The following is a 27666-nucleotide window of genomic DNA, read 5'->3' on the forward strand; positions in this document are numbered from 1 at the left end:
GTTTGATTCCCAGTACCCACTTAAAGCCAGATATACAAAATGGCACATGCATCTGGAGTTTGTTTGCTGTGGCAAGAGGCCCTGGAGCACCAATTCCATCTTCCTCCCTCCATCCCTCTGTCCCTCCCCCCCCTTCTCTCTCTCTCTCTCTTTCTCTCTCTCTCTCTCTCTTTCTCTCTCTCTCTCTCTCTCTATACATATATATATATATATATATATCCATGTGTGTGTGTACATATAAAATATATATATACACATATATCTTTCTCTCTGCCTATATTTTTTTTAAGTAAAGGTGAACATGCTTGAAACAAACAGAGAATCCCTGCAAGAAGGTAAAAAAGTGACAGTGAAGACACTGACTTGGATTCTCAAGTCGCATTACCATTACAACATCTAGATAGGCACTAATATTATTAGTTTCCTAAAATGAAATGTTCACTAAGGATGTTCTTCAAACTTCTACACTAGAAGCTTCAAAATAACTTGGTAAATATAGGTATGACTATAGAATCTTAAATGTCAAAATACATCTTCAGAGAATAACTTCAGAAGTCAGTTTTGAATCATGTTGACCACAAAGTGTCTCTCTTCATTACTCTAGCTGGTTACAACAAGGTGAATCAGTATGTAATAATCTATACCAGGCATTGATGTAGCTGTTCACATTTACTACAACATCTTCATATATAAATGGTCTCAAAGGGCTGAAGAGATGGCTTCGCAGTTAAGGCACTTGCCTGCAAAGCTTAAGGACCCAGGATTGATTCCCCAGTACCCATGTGAGCCAGAATAAGTGACACATGCATCTGAAGTTCATCTGCAGTGGCTAGAGGCCCTGACGTGCCCATCGTCTCTCCTTCTTTTTCTATCTCTTCTTCTCTATCTCCCTCAGTCTTAAATAAGTAAGTGCCTTCAAGATAATTTTTGTCTATTTTTAATAGGCTACAAAAAAGTTTCTAGTGTATTAACTACTAATAAACTAGAATTCATTGTTGTGATAGATAATTTTTTAATTATTTATATTTTTAGACAATCACTAGCTCTGCTTGACTTTGCAAGAATATGGAAATAATTTACAGACTCAAATCTAAAATCTAAAAACTTTCTTTAGCCAAAGTCTCCCAATTCTTCTGATGTAATTATAATTACTCTAATTCAATTATGTAATCCTTGCTTATGAGATGTCTACATTTTATCCTCTATTCTAAGTCAAGTGAAATCTAACCTAACAGTTGACAATGAGCTAGAAATCATTTCAGAAGTACTGAGGCAGCTTAACTGAGAATGTGAGATATGAGACAGCACTCATTACTCACTGGTGATTACCTTTTTATTTGTCTGGTAACTCAAGATTTATTCAAACATGGTATTTCACGTCTGAGTTCCTTTTCTCCATCATATTCAGCACTGCCTAGGAGCACTCAGAACTCAGCAACCTTCTACTTGAATGTTTGCAAATTACAGCAAAGTGATGGAGTGGAAGGTAAGCTCACCATTTGCAACACATCCTCCATATTTGAAAACTGAAGGAACACACTGACAATAAAGGAATGTGTCCATTCTAAATGTCAAACAAAGGGAGAGCAGAGACCACTATCTGAGGCCCCTGACCTTCCTACAATACCAGGCCTGTCTACATTCCAGACACAAGTCTTCACCTGTGAAGGGAACAGAGATGGGTCAATTGCACCTTGTAAACTTTGCCCGGCAGTTATACATTCCGTCAGCAACTGTTTCAAAGTCTGTTTCATTTCCAAGGCCAAATCATTCAACCAAGCCTAAAAAAAATGGAAAATATATGAAAGTCATAAAATAAGTACACATCCTACTGACTGACCTTATTCTTACATCTCAAGAGGGGGACTATAATTTTGCATTGACACACATTCCCATGTGTTACATGGCATATAATTCTTTATTCTATTAATAAATGGTTGAATAATGTGACAATTTTTTCACTGCCTGAGACAAAGGTAAATGTGAAAACTCACACTTGTGGCTAGCTATGACAGCAATTGACTAATATGGCAAGAAAACCACTACACTATGAACAATGAAGATGATAACATCCATTTCATCACTAGGAAAAATCAGGCAAGAGGGCTGAAACAACAAATCACAGAACAGCTAAAATCTCCTGGTCATGCTGTGCTGCCAGCCTCATAGTCAGGAAGTTGAAACTATAAGTAGGGACTGTTTTAGCAAAACAAATTCATTACATGAGGCTTAGGTTGCCTCAAAACTAGCTTTGTTCTAAAGCTAAAACAGTATAGTTACCTATTCATCAGATTATGGGTAATAAAATTTAAGTAAGCTAAGGTTAAAATGGGCAACAAATGCAGTTCAGTAACAAGATTTATCTAAAATGTGCAAGGCCTAAGGTTCCAGCCCCAGCACACCCCACACATATACACAAGTTAAAGTAATAATGATGTTTGATAAAAATAACAATAACTATGATTTACAACTTTATTTTTTATAAACTATAAACTTCTATATTTGTAATTATATAAAATACAGAGAGAAAAATGGATGTGCCAGGACATCTTGCCACTGCAAACAAACTAACTGTAGTCTCGTGCACCACTTGAAGCATCTGGCCTTACATGGACAGAGAGTCAAACCTGGGTCAGCAAGTGCCTTTAACCACCAAGACATCTCCCCAACCTGCTACTTAACTTTAATCTCATATCATCTGCAACCAAATATAAAGGCAAAAACTACAATCTAGTTTTCATCTTTAAATTTAAGTTCTAGCTTATATGTGACTTGGCAATATTAAAAACAGCATGAATCTTTCCCAGCCCCACAGCTAGTAAAGCTAAAGAGATTCTGAAGCCAGGTGCAGTGTGTCACACTTGTACTCCCAGAACTTGGAAGGCTGAGGGAGGATTACTGACAAAAGTTCAAGGCAACCCTGTTCTACATAGTGAGTTTTAAACAAGCCAGTGCTATTTAGCAAGACTCTGTCTAAAAAAGGTGATAATTTTTCTCTAAGTGTGAGGCCACAGAAATTCATGCTCTGCTCATCACAAAAGCTCATAATTATATGCTATATTTTAAAAACTGAAGTTTATTATTTTAATACAAAAATTCTGAACCTAACAAAGTGAATCATTGTCTTAGTTAATTAATTAATCAACTCTACCTCACAAGTTGACTAAATTATTTTTGGCATTAATTTCATAAGGTTTATTCTTTTTTTGTTTATTTTTTTCTCAATTTTTATTAACATTTTCCATGATTATAAAAATTATCCCATGGTTCATTCTTCTTATTTTCATACTTGGAAAAGAATTACTTACCTCTACATTATTTGATAGAAGAACTTTATTTTTTAAAGGTACAATTTCTCCTTCTAAAGATTTCATTGCTGTTATATGTTTTGAGTCCTCATCAAAGCACACACTGTGGATACCTTTAATATAAAAGAAACAACGTAACAACATATGACACTATTCACTCAAAGTTTTATTATTTAGACAGAATTTGTATGTATAATTGTTTATTAATTCTTTCTAATGCTTTCCCAAAAGAATTTTAAGGAAACTAATCAACTAATGGACATTAATCAATACGAGCTGCTCCAATTCTCATACATTATTAGTAATGGTATAGAGGGAGTACAATCTCATGGGAAAATGACATGGTAGTTTCATATAAAGCTAAACATATACTTAACTAAGTGTTCACCTAACAAAAATAAAAACATATGTACAGGAAAAAGGACAAATTTATTCAGACTAACTAAAAACTCAAAAGGACACAAAGGCCCCAAGGTAGATAGATAAACTCATCAACAGATAGGTGGTGATAATGAAGATAGACAGATAAACTCCTGAACAAGTACATAGAAAAATAGATAAACACATCAACAGATAGATGGATAGATATGCAGATGATAAACTTATCAACATATAGGTAAACTTATCAACAGATTGTTCCATAGATAAATACAACAATGGATAAACTTATCAACAGATAGATAGATATATAGATGATTGATTGATTGATAGATAGATAGATAGATAGATAGATAGATAGATAGATAGATAGATAGATATAGATAGATAGATATAAAGACAGACAGATGACAGATAGATAAACTCAGCAACAGATAATCTTAACAACTAATAAACTCATCAACAGACACATGACAGATAAACTCATCAAGGGAGACTTCCAGGTAAGATGGTAGCATATGAGCCAAACCAAAGCAGCCTAGGAAGGGAAATAAACAGAAACACAGCAAAATACACTCTTCTACTGAAAAGTGAAGGTGTGTAAGTTATATCAACCACCAGGAATAGATGTTAAGAACCTATTGCTGAAGACTCCACATACTTGGGCTGCAAGGTCACTGAGAAATCCTGCTAGAGCTGAGCTGCAAACCTCATCCATGGAGACCAGCTGACAGAAAGCTGGAAAATGCCATCCTGCATGCAGTTCAATAGGAAAGAAAGAAATCACCATTGAAGACACCCAACCATGGACACTGCAAGCCTTATATTTGGCCAGCTAGGCCAAATAAGCCAACGGGTGCAATAGTGGCACATCTTTTTGGGGGAAAACCAACCACCCTCTAATTTGACTGGAGGGCCACTCCACTGGAGGAAATACATCCCTGATACTAAAAACCTACAACAGGTGTAGTCATGAGCCCTAGGGGTGTAACGTGCTAGTGTCCAGTTAAGTATGTACTATGTTCACCAAACTTCCCAGTAAGCACTTCACTTAATGTTCATACCCATATTTTAATTCTTCTCTCAATTTTGGTCAGAGAACCTTCTCTTTTCAGATGGCAGTGACCTTATGATGACTCAGAAGGCATCATGGTGCTGAGAAGTGACAGATGAGTGCTCAGCACTACAATATCTTAATCACACCTTCCATAGCTCAGAGTTCATTGTGGAAGAGGTGGTGGAAAGAGTGTAAGAGCCAAAGGAAGGTAGGACTCCTTACAATGTGCTCCTCCAGACACAAAATGGTCTGGATGTCCATGACCTCACAATGCCTGACACTACCTACACAAGACCACATACTAGGAGGAAAAGATCAAAATAAAAGAGAGAATGATTGAGAGGGGGAGGGGATATAAAGGAGAGTGGAGTTTCAAAGGGGAATGTGGGGGAAGGGAGGGAATTACCATGGAATATTGCTTACAATTATGAAAGATGTCAATAAAAATAATTAATTAAAATACAGAACAAAAAGAAAATTACCGACCAATCTCTCTCATGAACATAGATACAAAAATTCTCAACAAAATATTGGCAAGTAGAATACAAGAATATATTAGAAAGATCATTCAGCCCAACCAAGTATGCTTTATCCTAGAGATGCAGGGATGAATTAACATAAGCAAATTGATAAATGTAATACATTATATAAATGGAATGAAGGACAAAAATCACATGATCATCTCATTACATGCAGAAAGCACATTTAACAAAATCCAACATCCCTTCATGATATAAGACCTACAGAAACTGGGAATAGAAGGAATATATCTCAACATAATAAAGGCTATTTATGACAAGCCTACAGCTAACATAATAATAAATGGAGAAAAACTTGAAGCTTTTCCACTAAAATCAGAAAAAAGACAAGGGTGTCCACTGTCCCCACTTTTATTTAATATAGTATTTGAAAGTCTTAGCCATAGCAATAAGACAAGGGACACACAGAAAAGGGATACAAATTGCAAAGGAAGAGATCAAATTATCATTATTTGCAGATGACATGATTCTGTACATAAAGGAACCTAGAGACTCTACCAGAAAACTGTCAGAGCTGATAAACATGTAGCAGAATGCAAAATAAACACACAGAAAACAGTAGCCTTCCTATATCTTAACAACAAATGCACAGAGGATGAAACACAGAATCACTCCCATTCACAAGTGCATCAAAGAAAATGAAGCACCTGGGAATAAATCTAACCAAGGAAGTGAAGAATCTCTACAATGAAAAGTTTAAAACACTCAAGAGAGAAATTGCAGAAGACAGGAAGAAATGGAAAAACATCCCTTGTTCTTGGATTAGAAGAATCAATATTGTGAAAATGTCAATCTTACCAAAAGTAATCTACACATTTAAAACAATTCCCATCAAAATTCTAATAGCATTCTTCACAGAAATGGAAAACCCATCCTAAAGCTCATTTGGAAGCACAAAAAACTTCAAATAGACAGAACAATTTGGAGCAACAAAAATAAGGCAGGTAATATCAACATAACTGATTTTAACCTATATTACAGAGTGATAGTAACAAAAACAGCATGGTATTGGCACAAAAACAAACATGTAGACCAATAGAATAGCCAGAAGCCACAGATTGCTACTAGAAAATTTTCAGCTCCAAGAATGGGGTACTTGCCAGTGAGTTGTTGCCCAGGGAGGTCCCTGATTCCACCAAACCTTACATGCCACTGCTGAGGGTCTTATTTCCCCACCATGAACAGATGGTAAGACAGTATTGCCAACGACTCCACATACTTGGGCTGTAAGATCACTAAGAAATCCTGCTGGGGCCAGGCTAAACCCCACCTCTGTCTCTCTCTCTCCCAGGTATAGTGGCTTTTAATCACAACAATTGGGAGGCTGAGGTAGGAGTGATGTGTGCTCAAGATTAACCTGAGTTTTATTCTGGGTAAGCCTATGTTAGAGCAAGACTCAACCTCAACACACCCACCCCCCCCAAAAAAAAAAATATAAGTAAGATAGCTTTGGACCATAGGTGGTAGTTTGCTGCTCCTTGATTATATAGTAAAAATTTTTAAAAATTAAAATTAATTTCAAAACTATAACTCTTCTAAGCAAAAGAATTGTTTTGAGAAAATAATCATCAAAACTTTCTTAACCAACCTGTTTCATTTGCCATAAACACTCTACTAAAGTGATTCAACAGCATTAAAGCATATGAAACTAATAACATTTTTCCTCAAATCATCTTTCCTATTCTCATGACTTAATTATCAACATATAGATGACTCCCAACTCTACTTCCTCCCTTCAGGTTTCTCTGTGAACAATAACAACCTACAGTATTTCAACTTGACAACAGGCTATCACTACAAACATCTTAAACTCAATAATATAAAGGCACATTCCCCTTTATTTCTAAGCTTTTGCATAGTCTATGCCCACTACCTATCCACCTTTCTACTAACAAGTGACACTAAGAAGACCTACATATTTTTCAAAATTTATTGTAGATGTCATTTTCCCCATGATATCCCAAAACCAAGCTAAATTCCCTCACAGACACAGCTATTGCACCACACACTATGACCATCAGAAGAACTTCCAGATTCTGTTTACTTTAATTGTAAACTTACTAGCTTGTCTCCCACAAAAACTGTAATGTCCTACAATGTATGAACTATGAGATCCTGAGAACCTGAGGTTATGCCTGGCAGTCAGGTAAAACTCAATTAACATTTATTGAAACAATGTTGGAACATACCAGCAAACAGTTTCTTAAGATGAGACTGAATCACTGAGGGGTTAGTAGACTGGCCCAGGATTTCTAATAAGTCATCATCGCCAATAAAATAAAATCTTGGGAATGCTGATCGTTTTTCCTAATAAACAGAAAAAAAAAAAAGTTTTCTCCTTTTGTCAAATATTAAGCCATTGAGTGTGTCATGATTTATTGTAGTTTTAAAAAAACATGCCTCCAAAAATTCATTTAATGATTTCTGACATCTTTGGAGCTGATCAAGTATTGTCAGCAGGGCATTTCTGATTCCTGCATGAGTAGTTAACGTTGTGACTCTATTGTCTTTCTTGATGTCGGTCATTATTGATCTATAAAAGAAAAAATTATTTTCACATCTATGTCTGAGAAAATTATGACATTTATTATTTTCTTCTGCTTAAATAAACTAGAAATAACACTAATTAACATAAATTTATTATGCTTCTAGTAAGTCATGGTAAAATACTATTATAATTTAACTTTTTGAATTTTTACCTCCAAATATTACTCTTATCTCATTAATTCGTCACATGTTAAGTCTTATGCCATATAACTTAAGAGAAAAACATTCAATAATATCAAAAATAATTAAATAAAAGTGTAATAAGTACTAATAAGAAAAAGTACCAAGTATTGTGACAGTGGCTAATAAGACATCCTTAACTTAAAACTTCTTTGAAGAAGTAATTTAAGCTGAGAAATGAATGGTGAATAAAAAGAAAACACTGTAAGTAAAAAAGAGGGTAAGAGTTTCTAGCTATGATTCTTGGAAAGAGCAATACATGCCTAAGAAACTGGAGGCTAGTGTCACTAAAGCAGGAAGGACAGCCACACAAGAAGAAATGAATGACAAGGGAATAATCAGACTTTATCCTGAGATCTGTAAGAAATCATATGCAAGTTTATTTATAGGAATAAAATCTTTTATGTGATTATTCTTGCATGAAAAACAGAGTCAAAAAGATAAAAACAAGTCAAAGGTTACTGTACTAGCCACAAGAGAAGTAAAGTAATTTATAATATGATTCAAAAAGTAGAGGGATAGAAAGTGTTCCATTCAAGACATACTAAGTAAGAAAGAAGAACATGTAGTAACAACCGACTTGAGGGACAAAGAATAGGATGTATCACCCACCATGTGCTACAGTCAGCAACTAGTCCACAGCACTCACTAAGACAGAAATCAGAGCTGTGGAAAAGGATTGGAGTGAACTGAATACTTCAGTTTTGACTGGTGATTGGGGATTTTAATAGATAGAAGCAAAGGAAAGAATTATGGGCTGCATATATAAGTGAGAAGATCTCAGAAAATGGAACAGAATTGACTGACCACAGAAGAAAGTATAGAAAAAAATGAGGGCTAAAGCCTGGAGATTTTTTGTGTATAAAATTCACATAGGTCACATGAGTAGAAACTAGAATTTGAACCAGAAATATGAGCAGAACAAGAGAGGACAGTCTCTCATAAGCTCAACTCCATGAAATACTAATCAGTGATAATATAAAACAAGGCATGATACAGTGCTCACTGAACTTAAAGCAGGAAAGCAGGGCCTCAGAGGAAGGGTGTTGTTCAGTGACAGAGATGTGTTCAGCATGCAGCATGCCTAGGACCCAGAATCAAAATAAATATACAAATAGGAATGGCAAGTAGTAACATTATATGGGTGCATGTATGTGTGAGTATGTGATACTGTTAAAGACAGAGACCACATAAAAATGTTGAAGTAAATGCCTTGAAAAGGAAAATACAACAACAAAAAAGCACTGCAGAAGGATCTATGGGAAAGTTGACTGAATACACAAAGGAAACCAATCATGGAAAACTAATTAATTTGCCTGTATTAAGCACTACACAACACAGGTAAAACATTGTCAACTGTGTCCATATATTATATAGTAGTACCAACCTAAAATCTTCATCAACTTTATTGAAGCGTGTCTGTTCTTTTGGCAATGCTCCACGGCCAAAAATGGGTTCCAAATACACCCACTTTCTCTGAATATGATTTAAATTCTGCAGATACTCATCTAATTGGGCAAGCTTTTTCTCCCAAATTGATACTTTATCTTCAAATCCTTTATAATAGGGAGAATCTTTTAAGGATTGAAGAAGGCATCTATTATCTCCAACCTGATTCACTATATCTTTCCAATCTTTAATGAGCTTGATAGTTCGGTTTTGGCTGTCTTCATAATCAATCAATGAGAAAACTGATCCAACTCCCCAAAGATCAAGTTCACGTAAAGCTTCTCTGATGGTAACTTCACCTTGTGCCCGACTATTTAAATCCTATTTAACACAAAAGATCCATACTTATTAGTTCACAATCATCTCACAAATAAACTATAAGAAATATACTTGAGCTAGGCATGGTGGCACATACTTGTAATATATTACACACACACACAAACACATACACACACATAGAGAGTCACATTTTATAAGAAATACAGCTTTAACTGACTTTTTTCCATGAGGAAAGAAATTGTGCTGATCTATTTTACATGCACTATAAAAAAAAAACTGTCAGCTGGGCATGGTGGTGCACACTTTTAATACCAGCAATCAGGAATCAAAGGTAGGGGGACTGCTGAGAGTTAGAGGCCACCCTGAGACTACACAGTGAGTTCTAGGTCAGCCTATGTTAGAATGAAACCCTACCTTGGAAAAAAAAAAAAACAGCCTATTGTCATATTAAGTATTCCTGTTCATATGATCAAAATATACACAAATTTCTTCCTTATGCTTTTCACTTACAGAAAATAAAAATGGCTCTCTCTTTCTGACAAATAAATAAAAATACAAAATATTATTTAAAAAACAACAGGAAATTCAAGCACCCATCACAATAAGACAAAACTACACTGGTTTATTAAAAGTTTTACAGACCAAAAGGCCAAGATTTTATACAAGTATTACAGTACTCTTATAAATCCTTAAGCATCTGAAGTGATTAACAATAAACTAGAGTTATTTTCTACAGTAACTATGCTTTATAATTTCTGAGGCTATCAAAATGATCTAGGATTACTGACACATAAAAGTCTACATTTTTGTAAAGAAATAAAACAATGTGGCATCCTCCTATTTTATTCTGAACAAGAAGTGGTCATTTCATTCATGACCTCACAAAGCTGTTGTCACCTGCACAATATTGAGCCCTTCAACAATCCATCATGGAAGATGGAGGCGGACAAAGAAGAAGAAGATCAAAGCAGAATAAGCAATAGTTATAATGAGTTGGAAAGAAAAAAGGATTAAGAAGAGGCAAGGGAAAGAGAGAAAAATGAAAGTAATGAGACATGATGATCAAAAGCATCATGTACATGTATAAAAATTGTAAGTGAGGGATGGAGAGATGACTTAGCAGTTAAGGCACTTGCCTACGAAGCCTAAAGATCCAGGTTCGATTCTCTAGGGCCCATGTAAACCACATACACAAGGTGGCACATGTATCTGGAGTTCATCTGTAGCAGCTGGAAGCCCTGGCATGCCTATCCCCACTTCTCTGTTTCTCATGTAAATAAGTAAAAAAAAAAAAAAAAATTTAAAAATGAAAGCTTTAAAAAGCATCCTTCTATTTTAGACCAGGAGAGCATAGAAGAAAGCTTGTAAGTTAGGTAAAGTTAAAGGACACATGTAATATGAAAGCAGAAAGAAAACTAGGAGCATACAGGAGAAAATGGGGGGGGGGCAGTGGAGAGAGAATTAATTGTGTTTTAAAATGCCAAAATAATACCTAAAACCTTGCTAATTATTTTTTTTAAATTTTAAATAGAATGATTTCTAGGGTCTGTAGTAGAGTTCGGTGGTTAGAACTCATTTTCAGCATAACTTAAGTCCTAGATTCAATCCCACCATCAAAGAAAGAAAGGAATGGGATGAGGTGGAAGGAAAGGGGAGAAAGAATAACAGAAAGGGGAAGGGAAGGTAAAGGAAAGAAAATAATCCTATTTTACGATTAGTGGCCAGATATAACATACCAAGGCTGCTTTTCATAACAGAGTTGTGGAAAGTTTCTTTTTTACAGAAGATCTCTTCTAAACTTGATTAATAAACTGCTAACAGGTGTGGCTCTCCAGATATGTGTGTCCTCTAGTTTCTATTCCTAACACATCAAATTATTTTAAATGTATTTTATGTAAAATGATTTATATCATTTACTATAGTTGATACCATTCTTAAAGGAAAGATTTTTTGTACATTTATTCTCCTTTTAAGAAGAAGCTTACATAGTTACTTCTGTAATTCCATCTATAATGCTAGATTTAAATGGATTACTAATGAACATATAATAGAGCATTGTTACCATTTTACAGAAAGAAAAATACCCCGCTTGCAATTTTATTTAAAGAGTACTTATATATCAATAAAGGTCACAGTACTATTTGTAAAAAATGCCTTACCTTAAGGTCTGAAGCTTTGGCTACTATTGTATCTGATACTCTAAGGAGATCCCCAAACATTAATTTCTCTAGACTAGTCCCTCTAGGAAGGCCAAGCAGACGAAATAGGTCAAGCCAGTGATCTGGAGAAAGATGCTCCCCTCTCACATATTTCAATACAGGAATCACAGTCTGTGAAAGAGAAGTAAGTATGCATACATACATGCTCATATATTACAAAATACAAATTATTATTCACTTTCATGTTAGCTCCTAAGTTTACTCTTTTAGATTGTTTAATAATCTTGAAATCACATGTATAAACAGAATCATATGTAAAAGTTTTTATTAAACATTGATTTATACACATGCAAAATACCCTTCACAGAATTTTGTGGAAGAAAACACAAAGAATATAACAGCCACAGTGCGGGAGGGACTATCTACAGACATTGCCCCACCCCACACACACCAATGACTGACTGCTGCTCTCACAACTCATAACCCACAACTCCATGGTGAATACCAGCAATCCCAACAGTAAGGAGGGCCCTCAGTCGAGTGGGGGCAGGGAGGAGGGAAATGATGGTTCCATTATATGATGTGTCCATAAAACGTTTCTACTTAATAATAAAAAATTAAAATATAATAAAAACCATGTCCTTTGTAGTTTAATATACTAGAATCTACCCAGGTGCCCACTGTTTGACTAATCAATAATGTAGTACATTTGCACAATAGAATTCTACTCAGCAGTAAGGAAAAAAAATATAATGGAATTTGTAGGACAATGGATGGACTTTGAACAGATACTAAGCAAACTCACACAAGCACAGAAAGACAAATGGCACATATTCTCCCTCATCTGTGTAAATCAGAGCACCCTGGGTTGCAGGCATACCTGACAAGCAACTTGAGAGACAGATAAGAGGGATGGAAGGATCTGCGGAGAGAGGAATGGGAGGGGATGGGGCGATACACAAAACTAAATCCAAAAATGAACTGGTACCACAGAAACCTCCTAGATAGCGACAAAAAGATTTAACCCTCAATAGGAGTATAGGGGAATTATCTGGTAAGAAGGGCCCTGGGAGGGTGGGCTGAAGCCTAACACTGAAACATTTGGCTCTGCTTTGTAACTCCTTGTACCAGAAACTAGTTACAACCCACATTGAGCTGTTGACTGGAGAGACATATGAAGTCCACAAAACAAGACAGGCTTCTGTCAAAACATTTTCTTACCTGAGGTAAAAGGTAAGACCCTATTGCTGAAGACACCATATGCTACCAACACAGAACATGGAGAGATCTCACTAGAATCTGGAAAGAAGCTACTTCCAAGATGGTTACCCCATATAGTACTGGAAAGTACTACATGAGCTTCTGGAGGAAAATGCCCAACGACATTCTGAGCAAGCAGGGGCTACTGCTATATGAAAGCAACCAGCCTGACAAAATGTATACCTGTGCAATAGTGGCATCCAGCACAGGTAGGTAATCAATGGCTCTGTGACTGGATAAGATATCTGTTCAGTGGAAAGGAACTAACTGGGAACCAAGTCAGATTCCTATGAAGACCAAGATGACAGTCTCTAGCAAGAAGTTCCCACTAGTCTTTTGCCAAAACTGAGGCTACAACCATCAGAATTTCTCTAAATTAACAATGTTTGTCCCCTTTAACCTATGCTGACCTTATTCTCCATTAAATAACTGGCCTTTCTTTCTCAGGAGGCAGTGATAACTGAAACCAAAATCTGTCAACCATACAAAAAAAGACAGCTGACCACCTGTCAAGAAATGAACCACCCCTCACACACCACCTAGGGCCCAAGTGAAACTTCAGAGGAATTGGTGAGATAAGCAAAAACACTGCTTCCACTGTGAGTCGGGCAACCTGAACCAGGGTCATGGAGACAGACACTGAGGATTCTCAAAATGTACCAAAGGAGCTAACAGCTCAACACTAAAGTAGACTTAAAACACATCTACCAAGGCTCATGGAATTCTGTTGAAGAGGGCAAAGAAAGATTGTAAGAGTCACAGAGTGAGAGGGAATAACCCAGGGGCACCCACCCCAATGACCACTGCTGCTCCTACAACTAACTCATAACCCACAACTTATGGTGAACAGCAGCAATCCCACTGAGGAGGGCCCTCAGTATAAAGGGAAATGAAGGTAGCAATGCATGATACATACATACATACACACAAATGACACAGGGAAGACACTGTGTGGTCTACTGTATCATTCCCAGCATCACCCTGATTATATAGCACTGGGGCTCAGTGGATGGTTCAGAGGGTAAAGCGCTGGCAACTTAAGCCTGAATACCTGAGTTCAGATCCCCAGGCACCATGTAAGTAGGAGGTAGTAGCATGAGCATCTGAAATCCTAGCCCTTCTCTGCCAAGATGAGAGTGGGGACAAGAGATTCCACAGAAACCCACAGACCAGCTGGCCTGGCATAAACAGCAATAAACAAGAGACCCCTTAAACAAGATTCTTCCTAACTGCAAACAGCAAAGTAAAGCCAAGATGTCTGTAGATCCTATGACATCTGGGGCCTAGTTTTTGGCTTCATACCCAGACTAGGTGTTTGAAGTGGTACAGGCTGTGCTGAAGAAGCTGGAGAATATCCCAGCCTGTGGAATTACCCCTTTCACACTCACAAATGCACAGAGAAGGTTCTTGCTTTGGAAAAGGAAACAACATTTAGATAACCTTTTAGCAAAATGGAGCAGCTGTTTTTGCAGTTGATTTTCTAATGTTCTCCCAGGCATCCTGCTTCCTGGAAGTTCAATTTCCCAGGACCCACATAAGCCTGATGTACAAGGGGCACATGTATCTGGAGTTCATTTGCAGTGGCTAAAGGCCCTAGTGTGCCCGTTTTCTATGTGTTTCTCTTCTACCTCTCTCTGCTTATAAATTAATAAATAAATAATTTTTTTTTAAGTAGAGCCAAGCCAGGCTTGTTGGTGCACACCTTTAATCCCAGCACTCGGGAGGCAAAGGTAGTAGGATTGCCATGTGTTAGAGGTCACCATGAGATTATAGAGTGAATTCCAAGACAGCCTAAGCTAAAGTGTAGCCCTACCTCAAAAACAACAACCAAAAAAAAAAAAAAAAAAAATGTAGAGCCATAGCCAAATATATTTCTAAGGCTGTAAGTGATTGATTTACTCACTGGCTTACACCATGTTAAAAAAAAAGTTGAACAGGTGACTCCTTCATTACAGTCACTGCAGTGAGTCAGCCAACACAATGCTTGCTCTTGCTAGTAACTTTACTAAACATGAAAAAGCTGGGAACTGCTTCAAAAAGCAAGTAGGAAAACACACCATTGTCTCTGGAAAAATAGAAAGATGATGATTCTGATTTTCAAATTTTATGATATAGGTGTGTATGGATTTTTTATGGTAATAATTGACTTGTTAATGGAATAAACATTACCTACTAAAGGCAAAGAATTATAGTGTCAGGATAATCTTAAAGTATCACTACATAAGATATAAGTATTACAAGGAAAAATAACTTTATATAAGGTTATAAAACTATCAAACATAATCATAACCAAATGTTCAAATTTAACATCAGGAATTATTGATACTATACATTTTTACATTTTTATATGAGCATCTATAATTAAATCAAAAGAAAAGGGTTTCTGTCCTCCACATGCACACACGTGGATATCCGCACATATACAACCACCCTTATACACATGAATGCACTCCTTATAGTTTTAAGCAACTTACTATTCAGTAAGTTGACCTTGGACAAAAAAAATGTAGATGCCAGTGAAGAAAAAAAGTATGATATCCCAGTAGTGAAATTAATATTGACCTTTAAGTTTTACAGCAATATTTAAAACTATTTTTGTAATCTGTCTTGTACCTAATACTTGATTTATATATTCATAAGTATCAAAGTATATAGTGCCCTCAGATAACATGAGGATCATGAAAAAAACATGACTGCTCTTAAAGTATCATTTTCTTTCCATGTCTTCCTAAAGAATAATAGAATATAGAATTTATTTGTTATCTATAGAAGGGATAATTCAGCATATTAATATGCAAAACTAGATATTCATTGACGTAAAAATCTGTTTATTATGAAGTTCTATTTCTAGTACTGGAAGTTAAATAAAGATCTTTAAGAGCCTAAAATATGATAGCATATTTCTATTTTCATGTTAGGATATAAGCCACCTTATTTAGGATACATAAACACTTTAATGCTAAGTTCCACTGAGTATATAACTATGTTGGTACAGCACTTGTATGGCTGACTTCAGTCCCCAGGACCAAAAAGAAAAAATTTAAATTTAGCTTCATAGTTGGGACATCTTTTCAATTAGCAAATTATTTATAATTTCAATAATTTATGTTGTTTTCCATTTTTCATGTAATGGAATAATTTCACTGAAAATATAAAAACAAAATTAGGCTTAGATACTACTAATGAAAAGATAAATCTCAAAACATCATTGTAAATTAGAAAAGTAAATACAAGAATCTTACTTTATATCTGTCAACTTCTGATTGTAATTTTACTGTCATAACTGAATGTTCTTCAATTTTCCTTAACCTTTCATGCCAGCTCATCAAAAATTCCTCAAATACATAGGTCTTACTCCTATGAAATAACAAGAACACATCCTGAAATTTGTACTCCCCACAAAAACTACCAGATGATAGGAATAGAAATATTGTCTTAGCATCAAACCAAACCGAAAAGTAATCCAATCTTCAGTGGTCATTTCCTGAAGTCCTTGCTGAAACTCTTCATAAAGGGACCACATTTGTGCGCAGCTCTCAATGTCCTTAGAGATGCTATATGCCAGAGAGAAGTTGGGCTCTTCTAGCCCAAAGTGATGGCAATCATCACTGCAAAAATAAGTAATGAAATAATAAATTTACAAAAAGATTGCCTATAAGAATTAAGCCACTTAACTGAATGCTGTATGTTAGTTGAGATATACAATGGGAGACTGGCTCCTTTATGGGATAATTTTACTTAAGGAATGTACATTTTTTTCCAAAGGCATCAATACAGAGATGATAATACTCATAAGAATATTTTATATATATATATGTATGTGTATATATTATATACAACATAATATACAGCAATATATTATATATAACACATAAATATGATTTTATACATGTTTAGACTATTTTGAGTAATAGGATTTCTTAGTTCAATATAAAATATTATTAGTCTTATCAGTATAATGCCATTTAATAAGTATTGTACCAAAATCTCCACTCATCTATAAGCAGTTATCTTGATGCATTTACATAAATGGAAAAACCTAAAAATAATGCTCAAATCTAATATATTTGGAAGATATAGGATAAGCCAGCAAGTCAATTTTTCTTTGATGTTTTATTTTATTACTTATTTCACTAGATTTATTTTTGAAAGTGAAATTAAAAAGTATTTTCCAGTATTTTTTTTAAATTCTACATTTAAACAGAAGAACAGAAAACAATAATTTCAACCTCTTAATTTAACTTACAAGCAAGTTTAATCTCAATAATTTTTCTGAAGTTTACTTTATCTTAATAATTTTTATGGCTGGGAATTGTGGGGCATGCCTTTAATCTTGGGAGGCACAGGTATGAGGACTGTCATGAGTTGGAGGCCACCATGAGACTACATAGTAAATTCCAGGTCAGCCTGGACTAGAACAAGACCATACCTTGAAAAGAAAAATTCTAAAGTTTTTGAGAAAAAGCATCAAGACAGAAGGTACAATAAATTGCTACCTTATATAAAACAAAATGTGTTTTTCAAAATTATCAATTTTAAATAAAAGACCATAACCTACACCAGCTTTTTTCTTATGACTTCCAGATCATCAAACTCAATTTTTTTCTCCTTTATTGACTTTGCACTTTTATCAAGAGTATTATGCTGCCCAGCTTCAATTACATCATCACCGGGTTTCAGTTGGTCCCAACGAGCTTTAAATTTTTCCAGTTCTTGAAAATACATCTGGAGACGCGACTTGACGTTTCCTTTCATCACTTCAATCTATAAAGCAACAGAGTTTAATAATTTAGCACAAAGTAAAATCTCATTTTATTTCATATTTTTGTTTCCAGTATTATCAGTTTAAAGGAGAAAAATATCAACAGGAATTTTTTACAAGATTGCGTTAATCTTATTAACTGAAGGTGTAAAAAACATCATTCAATAAACTAAAATTAGAACATAATTACCCAATAATAAATAATCCTCAATTCAATTATCATCTTCCATTAACTGCACCCAATACAACTACTACCAAGGATGATGCCTAACACAAATTGTTCTGAGTTCATACGTGCACCTCCCACACAGACATATGCTACAAGTCTAACTTCAGCACATGATAGGAGAAAAAGAGATCTGTGCAACCTCGACATTACACCTTACAAGACTGGTGGTATCCATCCAACTTTTCCCCTTTCCCTTCTCTCTTAAGTAGCCAGTGAATATGGTGGTAAATAATTTTGGATTAGCCGGGTGTGGTGGCTCACACTTTTAATCCCAGAACTTGGAAGGCAGAGGTAGAAGGATCACTGTGAGTTCAAGGCCACCATGAGAGTACATAGTAAATTCCAGGTCAGCCTGGGCTAGAGTGAGAACCTACCTCAAAAAAGAAAAATAGATTATGCCCTAGAAAAGGTAGGAAAATACACTGAAAAATGACATGGGCCTCAGACAAAATTATAGGGCAGGGAGGCATAATTTCAGCTCATGATTTAACTAAAGAGAAGCTTACACTATAATTTATGAGAAGGCTCCATCAGAAGAATCAAATTGATATCTTAATAAAACATGAATTTCAGAAATTAACACATCTCAGAGAGAAGAATTCTTACTAAGATTAAATATAAGATCATGTTTCAAAGGTACTGTTTTTCTTCTTAATAAGGCAAGAAGTGGAAATCATGTGAAACAACCTCTTATATAGCTTAAAATATTGAGAGAAATCAATTTCAATAGAAATATTAACTCATAAAATGGACTGTAATGAAATAAACTTGGCAAACTTTTAAGGGAAAAATTGTTTTCATTTTAATAAAATAGATAAAAGATTTTTATCTGATTTTTTAAATTTTACCTATTTATCTGAGAGAGGAAAACATACAGAGAGAAAGCATGAGCATAACTGGACCTCCTGCCACTACATGCTAATTCCAGACACATGTGCCATTTGTGAGTCTGGCTTTATGAGAGTACTGGGGAATCAAATCTGGGCCACCAGTGTCTAAGCCATATTGCCAGTCCCCCTTACCTGATCTTTAATCATAAGTTGGTGGCTCTCCATCATTAACTCAAATTTATCCCACTTGGCTTTCAGATTATAAATTGTTTCTAAACCTCCGCCTGCTACAGTGCGCAAAAGTTTGTTTTTATCTTCAGCTTCTTGAAATAAAGGCAAAATCTAAAGGATAAGAAAGTGACAAATTATCAAATTGCTCAAGATTTCATTTTCTTTTCCATAATTTTTTTAAAATATATTAATTTGACTTTAAAACTATTTAATTTCTAAGTATAAACTTTTTAATGCTTACAACAAGCTCAACAAAGGTGCTTCACCATCAAAAATTAAAAGGGATTTAACTATGAAAACTTTAAAAGAGAGGAAGAAGAAACTGAGTATAAGGAAAAAAGATATTGCTTGCTCATGGATTAGAAGCATTTATACATTGAAAATTGCTACCTACAGATTCAAGACAATCCCCACCAAAAATCTAATAACATTTTTTTCCACAAAACTAAAAAGAAACAATCCTAGAGTTCATATGCAAGTACTATAAAGATCCAGAATAGCCAGAGCTATTCTTAGCACAAAGAGCAATGCCAGAAGTATCATACTACCTGACCTCAAATGATACCAGACAGCCACAGTAACAAAAGCAACATGACAATGCTACAAAACACACACACACACAAGTAAAATAGAGTATAGGATCCAGAAATTAACCCATGTAGGTACAATACCAAATTTTGGGCAAACGTGCCAATAACATAATTGGGGAAAAGGTAGCTCTTAGGCTGGGAAGATGGCTGAGCAGTTAAAGGTGCTTACCTGCAAAGCCTTCCAGCCCAAGTTTGATTCCCCAGTAACCACCTAGAGCCAGATGCACAAAGTAGCAGGTGTGTCACATAGTAGGGATATCTAAAAGTTAATGCACTGATTTGATTTTCCCTACTTGCTCCAAACAGAAATCAAATCATCCCTGACATGTTTCTAAAACATCAACCTTGCTTATTCTGGGCTCCAGCCTACTGGATAGTATTCTCATGGGTCCTCACCACTATTTCACTTCCACTGTAATTGTGCATAATTCAACTCTAACTTCATACTTTAGCATACTAAAATTACAATTCTCAAGATCACAGCATGAACCACTTAGGCTAATCTCATTCTAATAGCCATAATATAGACTGTAAATACCTCTGAAAATAATGCATGGCATGAATGTTACTGCCTTATAACTCACCATTGCATCAAAAGTCCAATCATGGGCTGACTGATTCCACACAATTGTATGGACTTCTTCATAATGTTGAGATTTGATATGTCCAAATAAAGATACCTAACTTAAACATGTCTAGTACAAAAAACAGGATTAATAATAATTACATTTCTTTGCAATTCTCACCTCAGGCTTCCGTTCCTGCAGCTTGCTATACTGTAAATTTGCATCACCTATTTCTTCCACGGACTGGGGTATAACTGTTAAGACTTTCATGGCCTCAGTAACAAATGTATCAATTTCATGTATATGAGCTGAATATTAGCATTAAAATATAAAACACATTATTATTATGAAAAAACATATTGTCACATAATTGCTTAATCAAGTGAGTATTAGAAGTAATCATTTCATAAAATACATTAAGTCCTAAATTATCATTTGTTTTCATACTTCAAAAGTTTGAAATGCAGATAAAAACAAATCTCTTCCCATGATACTTTGCTTAAAGTTGTCCTTAAAACATTTTTATATGTATGCGTGGGATATGGGCATGCATGTTCATATGTGGGTGCACTTGGGTCTGAATGTATGTGCATATGAAGATATATGCATGGGTGCAGGCCCAAGGACAATTCCACATGGTGTTCCTCAACTATGCCATCCAATTTTTCTGAGATAGTCTCTCACTGGCCTGAAGCTAACCAGGCAGGCTGGATTAGCTGGCTAGCAAGCTATAGAGATTCTTCTGTCTCTCCCCAGCACCACGATTACAGGCAAATGCCACCAGGCCCAGCATTTTTACAAGAAGATCAAACTCAGGTCCTCTTGCTTGCAAAGCATTAACTTTACCAAATGAGCTACCTCCCAAATGTTGCCTCAGAATTCTTGAGGGAAAAAAATATAAATGTATTAGTTCTTAGTAATCTTTTCTAATAACTAGAAACAATTTTGATTTTCAATTGAAATTTCTATGTTATAACTATCTAAGTACAAAATAAAGTAAAAGTTAAGACATGTCTTTACCCTGGATGGACTTCTTCAAAGAGAGAACAAGCACATCAAATAACTTCTGGATGAGATCATCAATCACAGTCTTCACAGGGCTACAGTTGATATTTAAACAATCCACTTTGACAGCACTAAAGATACCAATGGACATATTGGACATAAAAAAAATGTGTAAAAGAAACACATTCTTGTAACATACTACAAAGATGTTTACTCAAAAATGATTTCTGCACTACACTATATGAAACATAGTCTAACAGTATCCTTTTCAAAAGTACCGATAAAATAAATATTGGTGTGTTTGCTATGTCCAAGTATAAGTCTAGTATCTGAGATGAATGAATATTAATTTGTTAGCAAAAAATATCAAAAAATGATTTGTAATTCATATATGATGCCCAGCAAACCGCCTTGTAAATACTTTTGTTTCTGTCCATGTATTAATTCTGTTCTCACTTTTGGCTTCTCTTTTCAGATGGTAGTGACCACTGGGTGACTCTAAACATACCACAATGCTGACAAGTGACAGCAGAGTGTTCAGCACTAAGTAAGATATCTCTATCACAACCTACATAGTTCAGGGACCACTGCAGATTTAAAAAATTTATAAATGATATAAATGAGATATGGGACAGGCATGCTCTTTTTGTTTTAACTTTCACAAGGAAGGATAACCAAGAAAAGTGTCTACCTCAGAAGTTCTTGAGCAGTCAAGGAGCAGAATCACACTCAAGATGAGGAAAAGCAGGGATCAAAGTTAGGACCTTGGGGAAGGGAAACCCCATAGGCAAGCGCTATAAAAGCATTACTCCTTCCTTCAAACTAATGAAGGGTTTTTTTTTATTTTTTAATTTTATTCATTTACTTATTTGAGAGAGCATGTGAGAGAAAGAGGCAGACAAAGAGAGGGAGAGAGAGAGAATGGGTGCACCAGGGACTTCAGCTACTGCAAAAAAAAAACCCTCCAGACACATGTACCACCTTGTGCATCTGGCTTACATGGGTCCTAGGAAATCAAACCAAAGTCCTTTGGCTTTGCAGGCAAATGCCTTAACCTCTAAGCTCTCTCTCAGCCGTAATGTGGGTTATCTGTTTGTTTCCTTGGGTTGGGTTGGGTTGGGTTGGGTTGGGCTGGGCTGGGCTGGGCTGGGCTGGGCTGGGCTTTGCTTTGCTTTGTTTTGCATGTGCAGGTATGTGGTGTGATCCATGTGTGTATGTGTGTTTGTATGTGTGTGAATGCCCATGTGTGCATGTATAGGCCAGAAATTATTCTCCATCCTATACTTTGGGACAGAGTCTCTTGTAGAACCTAGAACTCACCAACTCTGCTAGAATAGCTAGAAAGTATGCCCCAAAGATTCCCTGTCCACTTCTCCCCACAGGGATTTTAGGTGCACCCACCATGCCTGGCACTATGCGGGTGCTGTGAACCCATACTAAGGTCTTCAAGCTTGAGCAGCAAACATTGTACATACTGGGCCACCCTCAGCTCAAACTAACACTAATGGGACTACAACCATCCAAGCTGAGAGCCTCAAGTCATTTGTATCCTCTGTATTCCCCATCCCTCATCTTCCTACAATAAAAATGACCACTCAATGGGCATGGTGGTGGACGCCTTTAATCCTAGCACTTGGGAGGCAGAGGTAGGAGGATCATTATTCAAGGCCAGCCTGGGACTACAGAATGAGTTCCAGTCAGTCTGGAAAACAAAAAAGAAAATGACCTCTTAATTTCTAATAATACTGCCTGTCAACCAGGCATGGTAGTTTACACCAGTAATCTCAGCCTTGGTAGGAGAACCCTGAATTTGAACAATTTGAAACCAGCCTTGTCTACATAGCAAGATTCCATCAAGAAAGAAAGAGAGAAAGGGAGGGAGAGAGGGAAAGGGAGGGAGGGAAGGCAGGAAGTAGAGAAGGAAGGAGGAAGGGAGGGAGGGAGGGAGGGAGGGAGGGAGGGAGGGAAGAAAGAAAGAAAGAAAGAAAGAAAGAAAGAAAGAAAGAAAGAAAGAAAGAAAGAAAGAAAGAAAGAAAGAAAGAAAGAAAACAAAAAAAAGAAAAATACCCACATGTTTTGAGTTCAATATTCAATTTTTTTTAATATCCAATATTAACTCATCAACTAAACTCACTTATTACTGGCCTGCTAGACAGCTGACAGACTAGCCTATCCACACCTGCAGTTTCCCTTCACTCTACCATACAACTTATTATTTCATGACTCAACATTCAAATAACTCTGAGACTAATATATTCCTGTTTGTAAACTTTCAAAAGTTATCTCCCTCTAGCCCCTAATAAAACATTAACTAACTGGGGTTGGTGGAACATACTTATAATCCCAGCTAGTTCTGAGGTGAGGCAGGAGTATAACAAGTTCCAGACTAGCCCATGTAATTTAGGGAGAACTATCTCAAAATTTAAAAAAATAATAATAAAACAAAAAGAGCTGGGCATGTAGCTCAGTGGTAAAAGCATTTGCCTACCATTTGTAAGGCCCTGAATTAAAATCTCAAGAGTAAGTAAATTAGTTAAATCAAACCTTCTCTAACCCTCCATTCTAGTCTCTACTATCTAAATCATTGTTCAGTTGTTATATTAGGATCCTGACAAAGCTCCCCTAATCTTGTTCAAAATGGGTAGATATCAGCATCCTCTGACTTCACATACTTCACATATTTGTTTCAATTGCTAATGTAGAATATACTGTCTGGTATTAATAACAATTAATAACTACTAACAATTACTACAAGTACATCCTATACTAGAAATATGTATGCAAATAACTCAATTAATTCTCAAAAACATATTTTTTGCTGCAGGTATTTTTAAAGTTGAAGAGATTGAGGTCCATAATTTAAATGACTACCAAAGCAGGATCTACTCATTAAGCCCTCAGTGTACTTGACTAATTCATTAAATATGCTTGTCTGAAAGTACTGCCAGAATAAAAGCAATTTAAGCTCAGGTTCTCTCTTCTTCATCCTGATACTTTTAGGACACAACATTTTGTGTGGTATACAATGTCACCAAATATAATATTTATTAAAATAAATGAGTGAATTAGTAAAAAGGGATATTGTCTTTTATAGTAATTCATTCACTAAGATACAACTTCTTTCATGGAATTTATTGTGAAGAGCACTTCCAGTGATAAGAATTTCAGATACCCAGAGGATTAGAGTCCCTAGGAGTAATAAAATGCCCTTTAGAGGCCTATATCCACATTGACAGCAATACCTAGATGCAGCAATATGTTGTATGCCTCCCTGGCCAATGTCAAATGTAACAGAGCAGCCTAACAACAGAGGTAAGCTTAGCTTACTTTATATTTTCTAACAGGCACTCACCAGCAGGATCAGACAACATTTGATGGAACTGATGCATACAAATATAAGCTCCCCATCCCAAAGCTCACTACAAGCCTTTTCCTCTCAGTCATTCTGCTCAACAGGATCTCAATTTCTAAGAAGGAAATTTCCTTCATGCCCTACAATGTCCTACACTGATGGCACTTCTAATGTCACAGCTGAAGAAAGATCCTAATAGAATTTTAACAGCACTAAGTACAGAATACCTTTACCATGCATATCAAAAACTATTAGGCTACATAAGGACCTCATTAACCCACAATACCTTGGAAGGCGTTCTACTTCTTTCCCTTTTATTTTCAGGGCTTTAAAATTTTTCTCCCAGTCATGTACAGTAAAAAGATGCTTTTCCACCAGGGCTTCCATGTCAACTTGTCCAATCACAATCCATTCCTAGTTAAAGAATGAAGACATATTAAAGAAACAGAAGAAATAAACTGATATTTAAAGGATTAGAATCTACTTATTAGGACCAACAAAATGAAAAGCATATGGGGTGTTCAAAAAATATCAGCTAATAGAATAAATAAAAAATAGAAATATTTGAGTTAGGGCAATCACTCAGTGGTTATGACACTTGCCTGCAAAGCCTAATAACCTGGATTTGATTCTCCAGTACACACGTAAGACAGATGCACAAATTGGCGGATGCACCTGGAGTTCATTTGCAGCAGCAGGAGGCCCTAGTGTACCCATACACAAACTCACTCTGTCTCTCCCTCCTTCCCACCCCCCCCTTTGCTTTCAAATAAATAAAGAAAAGAAAAAAGAAAAGACTTAAACTGGAATGGTGGTGCACATCTGTATGCCTGTATTTTCAGCACTGGGAGGGCTGAAGCAAGTGAGCTCCAACTTGGGCTACATAGTCAGTTTTAAAAGATAGTCTGGGCTACATAGCAAAAATCAATCTCAAAAAAAAAAAAAAACCCCACTAAATTTAATATGAAAACATATTAACCATAAACATTTCAAAGGAGATTTAAAAAAAAAAAAAAACCTTTTGTTGAATTCCCTTCTCAGATTAGATGTAAGGCTTGTTGCTACAAATGTAGAAGTAGGCAGGTTTACACAACCATGTAAAAATCTGAAGTACAAAAGCACTGTAATGGCAGTTAAGGAACTCAACCAATCTCGAGACACATGATTTGGGATTAACACAAAAAGGCAGTGAGGCAAAGGTTTATATTTGGAGTTGGTTGGTGGTATGGTTTGGACGTGAAATGTCCTCCATTGTCTCATGTGTTTAAGCATTCGGTCTCCAGCTTGTCATATTGTTTGGGTAAGTTGTGGGACCTTTAGGAGGTAACAAGTAAAATAAGTAATAGAGTTGGTATGATGTACTTATCATAAATAAGTAGCATGCTAAAATGTCATGTCCTAATTAGAGTTTAATCATCCACAGATATCATACCTGATGATAGCTATGGCATGGACATTTGTGCAAGCCACATTCCCACAAAGATAAAATTGCCTAACAGATTTTTATCAATAAACAGTTATAGGCACATTGTTAAATCATGATAATTTCATGAGCATTTGAGCATTTTCTTTCAAAACACATTTTCTTTAGAAAAGTCAAAATTGCCACAAGTGCTATGTCACACTCCCACACTGACAAAGCAATTTAAAAGAAAATACTAGGGGCTAGAGAGATGGCTAAGCGGTTAAGCACTTGCCTGTGAAGCCTAAGGACCCCGGTTCAAGACTTGATTCCCCAGGACCCACGTTAGCCAGATGCACAAGGGGCGCATGCATCTGGAGTTCGTTTGCAGTGGCTGGAGGCCCTGGCATGGCCATTCATTCATTCTCTCTCTCCCTCTCCCCCCGCTTCTCTCTCTCTCTCTCTCTCTCTCTCTCTCTCTCTCTCTGTCACTCCCAAATAAATAAAAATAACAAAAAAAAATTAAAAACAAAGAAAAAGCTAGTTTCTCAATCTTCATAAAATAAAAACAAAAAATATCACCATCACTGTTTTTCATTTGCAGCATAAATCTAAACTATATAATAATCTTGGGTACAGAGAAAGAGAATGCTCAGTGGTTAAAGGAATTGCTTAGAAAGCCTGGCAGCCTGGGTGCACCTCCCCAGTACCCATATAAAGCCAGATGCACAAAATGACACATCTGTCTGGAGTTTGTTTGCAGTGACAGGAGGTCCTGGCACATACATACTTACTTTTTCTTTCTTCCTTCCTTTCTTCCTTTCTCTCTCTGTCTCTGTCTCCTCCCTCCCTCCCTCTCTCTCTCTCTCTCTCTCTCTCTAATCAATGTTTTTTAAAACAAAAACATGAATCTATAAGGCTAGGGAGATGGCTCCACAGTTAAAGGCATTGTTTAGAAAGCCTGCTGACTCCCCAACACCCACATACTGTCTGGCATTGGCTTCTAGCAACAAGAGACTTTAATATAACTGTACATAGACCTATGTTTAAATATATAAATTATTTTAAAATTTTTAAATTTTTAAATTAAATATTTTAATTTTTAAATTTAAAAAAATTAATTTTAATTTTTTTAATAATTTATAAATCTGGCTCTATGGTCTGCCATATTTTAATTTTATGGAAACTATGCTTAACTACCAAATTGTAGGATAATATTAATTTAACAAATCAAGTGAAATGTATGATAAAGGGTAGGAAATTACTGCTGTATACCTCATGTTGGTGTAAAACAGCTGACAATCTTCTAAACAGATCTTCTGCTTTGCTATAAATGGTCAGAAATCCACTTGCGTTTCTATCAATCATAACAGAAAAAATAGATTCATCTCCTGCTTCCCCCACACCTTTAAACTGATTTGGTATGCCAATGAACCTCTTCATTTCTCGATAATACTTGGCACGGATTTCTTCAAATGGAGGTCTGAATTGTAACCGTCCTTGTCTAAAAATAAAATATGAATTTAACTTTATACAACTCTTC

At 35.8% G+C, this 27666-nt stretch overlaps 1 protein-coding gene across 5 annotated transcripts in view; it reads right to left on the bottom strand.

Annotated features, from left to right (window-relative positions):
* The window catches only part of Dync2h1 (dynein cytoplasmic 2 heavy chain 1), a 277230-nt gene that overhangs the window by 225115 nt on the left and 24449 nt on the right, over positions 1-27666 (bottom strand). For all 5 annotated transcript variants that reach the window (XM_045144805.1, XM_004661895.3, XM_004661894.3 and 2 more), the window contains exons 17-30: positions 27399-27627; positions 25008-25135; positions 21385-21500; positions 20545-20672; positions 19170-19319; positions 17715-17920; positions 16609-16764; positions 16399-16513; positions 11897-12067; positions 9397-9779; positions 7683-7815; positions 7472-7589; positions 3309-3421; positions 1662-1781 (exon numbers count right to left, since the gene is read on the bottom strand). In XM_045144805.1, the coding sequence (XP_045000740.1) occupies positions 1662-1781; positions 3309-3421; positions 7472-7589; positions 7683-7815; positions 9397-9779; positions 11897-12067; positions 16399-16513; positions 16609-16764; positions 17715-17920; positions 19170-19319; positions 20545-20672; positions 21385-21500; positions 25008-25135; positions 27399-27627 (2266 nt within the window). The remainder of the gene's footprint in view (positions 1-1661; positions 1782-3308; positions 3422-7471; positions 7590-7682; positions 7816-9396; positions 9780-11896; positions 12068-16398; positions 16514-16608; positions 16765-17714; positions 17921-19169; positions 19320-20544; positions 20673-21384; positions 21501-25007; positions 25136-27398; positions 27628-27666) is intronic.

Source organism: Jaculus jaculus, chromosome 3 (genome assembly GCF_020740685.1).
Source record: "Jaculus jaculus isolate mJacJac1 chromosome 3, mJacJac1.mat.Y.cur, whole genome shotgun sequence".
Taxonomy (NCBI): Eukaryota; Metazoa; Chordata; class Mammalia; order Rodentia; family Dipodidae; genus Jaculus; species Jaculus jaculus.